Source organism: Aulostomus chinensis, chromosome 16 (assembly GCF_037954235.1).
Source record: "Aulostomus chinensis isolate RoL2024-O1b breed Wild chromosome 16, RoL_Achi_v1.0, whole genome shotgun sequence".
Taxonomy (NCBI): domain Eukaryota; kingdom Metazoa; phylum Chordata; class Actinopteri; order Syngnathiformes; family Aulostomidae; genus Aulostomus; species Aulostomus chinensis.
This window is the reverse complement of record NC_141335.1, coordinates 295,174-302,500: the sequence shown is the minus strand read 5'-3', so window position 1 is coordinate 302,500 and position 7,327 is coordinate 295,174. Positions and strand designations below refer to the sequence as shown.

At 47.3% G+C, this 7,327-nt stretch overlaps 1 protein-coding gene across 6 annotated transcripts in view; it reads right to left on the bottom strand.

The window, feature by feature from the left end:
• The window catches only part of cul9 (cullin 9), a 45,433-nt gene extending 39,723 nt beyond the window's left edge, over window positions 1-5,710 (bottom strand). For 3 of the 6 annotated variants that reach the window (XM_086179916.1, XM_086179917.1, XM_086179918.1), the window contains exon 1: window positions 5,498-5,710. In XM_086179916.1, coding sequence (XP_086036042.1) covers window positions 5,498-5,642 — 145 coding nt within the window. In that variant the 5' untranslated portion in view covers window positions 5,643-5,710. Of the gene's footprint in view, window positions 1-4,141; window positions 4,389-4,425; window positions 4,904-5,497 lie in introns of those variants that run through there. The other 3 variants (XM_086179919.1, XM_086179921.1, XM_086179920.1) reach the window with 3 other exon arrangements.
• Window positions 5,711-7,327: the final 1,617 nt, after the last annotated feature.

The window sequence follows — 7,327 nt, the reverse complement described above, 5'->3', positions numbered from 1 at the left end:
ACCTTTAAGGCGTTTTCACACGACCACAAAAGTTGTGTTTTTGCTCCCCAAATTGCCGGGGTGCCTGTGGTGTTCACGCTGAACGACACGGACTGGGGGTGGACAAGACACACCACGCCAATTTACCCTCCTCCAACCCTTGTCTTTTTGCTAGAGCGAGTTTGATCTGACCAGTCCGCCCACTGACACAGAGTTTCAGGGCATGGTGATGATGTACCCGGTCCAGCAGGGCATCAATAAACACGGTAGCACACAAGGGAGCGACAAGAAAAACTTCACCTGCGAGTTCCAAGTCCAAGATACATCGAACATGGTGGAAGATGGCCAACTGGGGAGAACATGAGACCCGCGGGCTGCTATGCCTCCATGTAGAGGATGTCATTCAACAGAACATTTCAGGAACGGTACAGGTCTGGCCAGGAGGATGACGGAACGTGACTTGCCTTGCAACATGGCACAGGTTATAAACTCAAGACTTTGGAAATGCCAAACTCTACTGGTCGATGGAGCCAGACGACACAAGCCAGTTTACTAATCTGCAAGACTGCCTGAAAGACATTAAATCCTGGATGTCATCTAACTTCTTAATGCTCAATTCAGATCAAACTGAGGTCATCATGTTTGGACCTAAACCCCTCAGGGACACCTCTCTAACCAGATCTCTACTCTAGATGGTATCCCCCTGACCCTGAGGACAACTGCAAGGAAGCTTGGAGTCATTTTTGACCAGGACCTTTCCTTCAGCTCCCACATAAATCATGTGACCAGGACCGCCTTCTTCCACCTGCAGTATCACTAAGATTAGGAACATCCTTTCCCAGAGTGATGCTGAGAAACTGGTGCATGCATTCATCACTTCTAGGCTGGACCACTGCAACTCTCTCCTGTCAGGATGTCCCAACAACTCTCTAAAGAGTCTCCAGTTGGTCCAGAACGCTGCAGCCAGGGTTCTGATGGGAGTTAAGAAGAGAGAACACATCTCTCCACTTTAGCTTCTCTCCTTCCTGTAGGATCTAGAATCCACTTCAAAATCCTTCTGCTGACTCATCAGGCTCTCAATGATGAAGCTCCATCCTCTCTGAAAGAACTCATTAGTCCCTCCTGTCCCACCAGAGCACTCCGCTCCCAGAATGCAGGTCTGTTAGTGACTCCCAGTATCTCTAAAACAGACTGGGAGGTAGAGCCTTCAGGTACCGGTTCCTCTACTGTGGAACCAGCATCTCTCCATGGGTCAGAGAGGCAGACACTCTGACTACTTTTAAGTCCAGGCTTAAGACCTTCCTCTATGACAGAGCCTTCAGTCAGGACTGGTTCAGGTAGCTCTGAACCATTGATAGCTATGCTGCTACAGGCTTTGACTGCTGGGGGACACATCAGGTTACATGGAGCCCTCCCCTCCTCTCCTCTCCTCTCCTCTTCTCTCCTCTCCTCTCCCCTCCTCTCCTCTCCTCCACTCCTCCTTGGTGTCTCTCTGTGTGTCCTCAGATCCACCAGAGCTCCATCTCCCTGCACCAACCGCCACCTGCATCGTCCCCCTCCCCCCCTCCCCTTTTCCCCTGCAGTTACACTGGCCTGCGCTCCCCTCCCATGAACCAGTCTACCATCCAGTCCTCCATCAAGCTGGCTTGCTCTCCCTGCCTCCCCTCCCATGAACCAGTCTACCATCCAGTCCCCCATCAAGCTGGCTTGCTCTCCCTGCCCCTCCTCCCATGAACCAGTCTACCATCCAGTCCTCCATCAAGCTGGCTTGCTCTCCCTGCCTCCCCTCCCATGAACCAGTCTACCATCCAGTCCCCCATCAAGCTGGCTTGCTCTCCCTGCCTCCCCTCCCATGAACCAGTCTACCATACAGTCCCCCATCAAGCTGGCTTGCTCTCCCTGCCTCCCCTACCAGAAGCTTCCTTCTTCAGCTGTTATTAACATTTCCATGTTTCCTACATTCTGTGTTATAAACTGTTTTCTTGTCTGTACCAACATCTCCTGTCCGTCTGTCCCTCCTGGTGAGGGATCCTCCTCCCCTCCTCATCCTGAGGTTTCTCCCATTTTTCCCTGTTCAAGGTTTTCTATGGAGTTTCTCCTCAGTCGATGTGAGGCTCTGAGGGCAGAGGATGTTGTTATGATGCCATGAAGCCTGGAGACAAACTGGTGGGGAAAACAGGCTACAAAGAAAACTGCCTTGCCTTGCCCTAGCATAACGTGTGACGTGTTAGCAGGATGTGCCACTAGACTACGCCCCCTGTTGCTGGCTACGGCCCCCTGGAAAGAAACTACGGCTTGTGTTCACATGATCTATCCAGCCAAAAAAACAGATACAACAATTCATAGGTCTTTGAGTCTGAAAATGCCATTCATGACCTCCATATGCTTCTTTAGACTCTTGTTAGCAACCCACGTTTTTAAAGACTCTCCACTGCTCCAGCATCCACCAGTCTGGTGTTTACTGGTGGATCTGATGTAGAACTGAACCTCCACCATCCACCAGTCTGCTGTTTACTGGTGGATCTGATGTACAACTGAACCTCCACCATCCACCGGTCTGGTGTTTACTGGTGGATCTGATGTAGAACTGAACCTCCACCATGCACCAGTCTGCTGTTTACTGGTGGATCTGATGTACAACTGAACCTCCACCAGTCTGGTGTTTACTGGTGGATCTGATGTAGAACTGAACCTCCACCATCCACCGGTCTGGTGTTTACTGGTGGATCTGATGTAGAACTGAACCTCCAACATCCACCAGTCTGCTGTTTACTGGTGGATCTAATGTAGAACTGAACCTCCACCATCCACCGGTCTGGTGTTTACTGGTGGATCTGATGTAGAACTGAACCTCCACCATCCACCAGTCTGCTGTTTACTGGAGGATCTGATGTAGAACTGAACCTCCACCATCCACCAGTCTGGTGTTTACTGGTGGATCTGATGTAGAACTGAACCTCCACCATCCACCAGTCTGCTGTTTACTGGTGGATCTGATGTAGAACTGAACCTCCACCATCCACCGGTCTGCTGTTTACTGGTGGATCTGATGTAGAACTGAACCTCCACCATCCACCAGTCTGGTGTTTACTGGTGGATCTGATGTAGAACTGAACCTGCTGATATCTCCAGCTGCTGGTAACAAGTCACCCGGTTTCAGGTCACTGAACAGCAGACCGGAGAACCAGACCTTCTACTGGGAAAACTAGTTGATACTTTTTCCTGTACTACTCTGTAGAAAATAAGTTCCAACTAAACAATCTGATTGCACCACTGGACCTTTAGGTCACAAGTGTGAAATCCAGCAAGAGACAAACCTCCCAATTGAAATATGTCAAGTGTTTAGTATGCGTCCATACAAGAGACACTGAAGGACACAGGAAGACATGATGACCCACTGGTTGACAGTTCTGATCTCTGGGCAGAAGTAGCGATGTATGGATGATTCAGGTTCCAGGGCTACCTGGATGCCTCCAGAATCTTCTGGCTGTTTTTATCTAGAATCACTTTCATGATGTTCCTGACAAATTTGTCTCTGTTGATTTGAGTGGTGCTAAATGACCTCACTTCCTGGCCTCAACTGAACACAGAGAGAAACACAGCATATTTCCGTGGCAACATGGGGAAATGCAGTTTAATTATGTTTCAGGTTAAACACTTGCTTTTTCTTTCTGGTACACACAGGGGTAGAGAACAAAATATGAATGTCTGTGCTCTCCACATTGTTTTAACATTTATCTGTATTAATATCTCAAACCTTTCTGGTCAAAGCTTTTCGATTTTTTCCAGTTTTTCATTTAATTCATTCTTTTATGTTACAGTAAATGTCTTTTTCTGGTCAAATTACCTTTCATTAATAAACCTCATTTCAATAATTATCTAAAAACCCAGGACGGACGCCATGAGAGAATCAGACAGACTTCTGATGATCAGAACACAAATTATTAGACAAAGAACTCCTGGTGTCATCATGTTCCTGTTAACTTGAGGTACAACCTTTGACCTCTGATCATTGCGTCTAACACACAAAATGAGCCCCAACTCTGCAACAGACACAAGTCCACTTTACTTTTCTCCTTAAGACACAACACTCAACCTTCTCCAGCTTTCCATTGTGACTGAAGTTATTGCTTCAATGTAAATGATCACGTGACCAACGTACACCTTATTTCTGTTGACTGATGTAAACCTGTTCATGCTTGTGTGATGCAATGTTTGTTCTCCTCAGCTTTGTCTTCATCCCTGTAACTACAGCGGGTTCCCCTGTTGGCGTCTGCTGTCATGATTCCTCCAAACAGCTCTGGGACTGAAAGTCCTACCTTGATAAACAGCAGAAATTCAATCAGTGTAGTTAAGTTTCTACTTCGTGGTGTTGTCCGTGATGCTTTGACAGTTTTCTTGGGTTTTAAAGGTTCAGTGACTTCCAAAAAAAAAAGTAAGACAGACCTTAGAATGTCTTGTGTATAAATGACTCCATGTGACGTTAATGTCCGGTGTTTGATCAGGAACTGAGTCCGGCCAAGTTTGACTCGGAGTTTGTGGAAATCACGTGTCCTGCGGAGCGTGTTGACGCCCGTCAGTTAGCCGTAGCGGGGATCCGTCTAATACCCGACACAACTCACACTGACCTCTGTTTGGCTGAATGTCGGCGGAAACCCGAAAAGAAGGGTGCTGCCATGAGTATTGGTGGTTTTCCAACGCCACGGTTTAGAGGCAACAAGCATGAGGGCGCAGGCCGGGTAGCCTGCTAGCGGCTACCCCCGCCAGAGGTCCAGGTATTAGCCCAACCCCTGATGTTACAGCGGTACCTGAACGCCGCAGACCCGCCCGGGTTAGCAGCCGTTGTCGGCCTGAAAGTGAGCCGTTCCTGATTAAAAGACAACCTTTACAACATCCGGTCGACGGTTGTCTGTTCAAATCTTCCACTTGTCTTTTGGTTTCAGTTACTCAGCCACATCCACGCGAGCTTGAGGACACGCCACAGCAAACGTCACACTGAACTCCGTTCAAAAATCAACTCATTAAAGTATTGATGATTCGAGGCCAAGCCTGTCTAAAGTTTCAACGTTATTCAAGACAACTTGGGGATTTAGCCTAAGATTGTGGTTAATTCGGCTAAGTATGGACCGAATGTTGTATTTCCATCCACAAATCCTCTTGACTTTCATCTCATTTGATCGTTGGGACGCCTTGTTAGACAAAAACAACCTGCTAACACTCTTAAAAGTTCACTTTCCATGCGAGTATTGCTGTTTGATTCATTTAATATCTACCAAATTGAGCCGTGTATGTCGTATATCTATTCACAGTGTCAAGCTATGTACAAATCATTTTTTTTCCAAAGTCGAATTGAGATAAACAAACCGATTTTTGAATGCAGTCTGGTGAGTCATTCTAAGTGAACTGTTGATCAGCAACTCTGGATGTCAAAGTCCCACTGGGCCTGTCCGGCTATCCGCCCGGGACACACGGAAGGGCGGCAGATGGGCGTCAGGTGAGTGTCGGGTCCCGCTCTTACCTGCCGCGTCACACAGTCTCCCCCTGGTCTCGGTCTTCCCCCTCAGGCGCAGTTTCCTTTTCCGCCCTAACGTGTCGTTTCCCAGCCTGCTGGTGTTTGTTGTGTCGTTATTATCCGCCACAGGACCGAACTGTAGGATGCGCATTTGCGCACTGTAACAGGAACAACATCGCCGACAACTTCTTCTTCTGTTGCTGCTGGTTCTTCTTCTGCTGACGTTTGAAGCAGCAAAGGCTTGAACCTGCCCTCTACCGGCCATTTGCAGAAATGCAAAGCAATAAAAGGAAAGCTATTAAAAAGAGCAGCTTCAGAACTTTACGGGAAAGTTGTGACGTACCGAGAGAAAGTTTGGAATCTCACAGAGAACCGGAATGAGAAAACTGACAGGGAATTACAAGAGGAACACAAGCACCTCCATGAATCTGCTGTTGCCAGAAGAACATCTCGGGTAAAATGGAGATCAACACATTTCCTTTAATGACAACAAAAGTTTCCTGGAAACTCATCCGCGAGTCAGGCTGTCGTTCTGCGTCTCTGTCTGCTTCCGTGAAGCTGCAGGTCCTGATGGCGTCTGCGTCTGGAAACCTCTGCCATCATGCCTACTGCTAAATCTGGAAATGCCAAGGAGACCAGTTGCGCTGACATCTCTTAGTCTGAAGGTTCTCAAAGATAAACTGGCGAGTTAGACCCCAAAGAGTTCACTTTTAGGACCGCTTCATCCTGGATGAAGAGTTTCAGCACCTGGAGAAACCAAAACCCTATGCAAGAATTTTATTTGCTGGCTTTTTTTTGTGCTTCTAATAAGATTCAGCCTCATATTTTAGTTGACCAGCTTGCACCCTTTTTCAAGCTACCAGCTGCACAGTAAGACTCCTCCCTGCAGGTCCAACATCAGATTGTACTCGGTCTTGGATCTTAATGTGTCAAAGACTGAGGAACTGATCTTTGACTTCAAGCAAAGTCAGGACACCCAGAACAGCAGCACCCACAGTGGGGAGGTTCAGAATGTCGACGCCCACAAATATCTCGGCTCTGTTTATATGATTCACAAACTCTGAGCTGATTGTCAAACCGAGCCAACACAGAATTCACTTCATGCAAAAGTTCATGAAATATGATGAGCCTTTGTGCCTTCTGCTTCCTCTTCAGCAGGTTGTCTGAGAGGGAGCTTAAACACCTGTGTTCAGGTGTGTTCTGAGATTACCGGCATCTCACAGAGGGATTGAGGTGCAATCTTGGAGAAACAAACGGCTGAGAAAGCAGGAACAGTTCTCAGCCAACCAGACCACGTTCTGAGCCCTTGCTCCTTCTGCTGTTAGGCTCTTGAACACAGACTCATCTTAGATTAAATGGATCTATTTTTAATGGATTTATTCATTTATTGGATTCATTTATTTATGAGGTTTTAGAGAGTATATGTACCCATGTGTCTCCTCATGTTTCCTGACTGATCGTTGTACTGGTTGATGTTTGTACGCATGTGGAAAAGCTACAAGTGAGTTTTCCATTGAGAACAAATGAAGTCATCTGAAGTGGACTGTCTGCCCTTGTGTAACAGAGAAAACCAGAATAAAGAAACTCACTCACTCCCTGGGAACCAGTTTAGAGGAGCTAACTGGAAACCACAGAGAGAGAGAGACAGAGACGCACGCACACACGATATGAAAACAACCCTTTACAGAATCTCAAGAATGCTACGTATTAATAAACTGAAATCAGTTAAACTTTGACTGTCTCCTGGTGAAATGGGGGGCGCAGGTGAGGAGAGGGTATCGCGGGTTCAGGTGTGTTGTTGCTGGGGGAGACTCGATTCCTGCCTCAGTCTCGTCC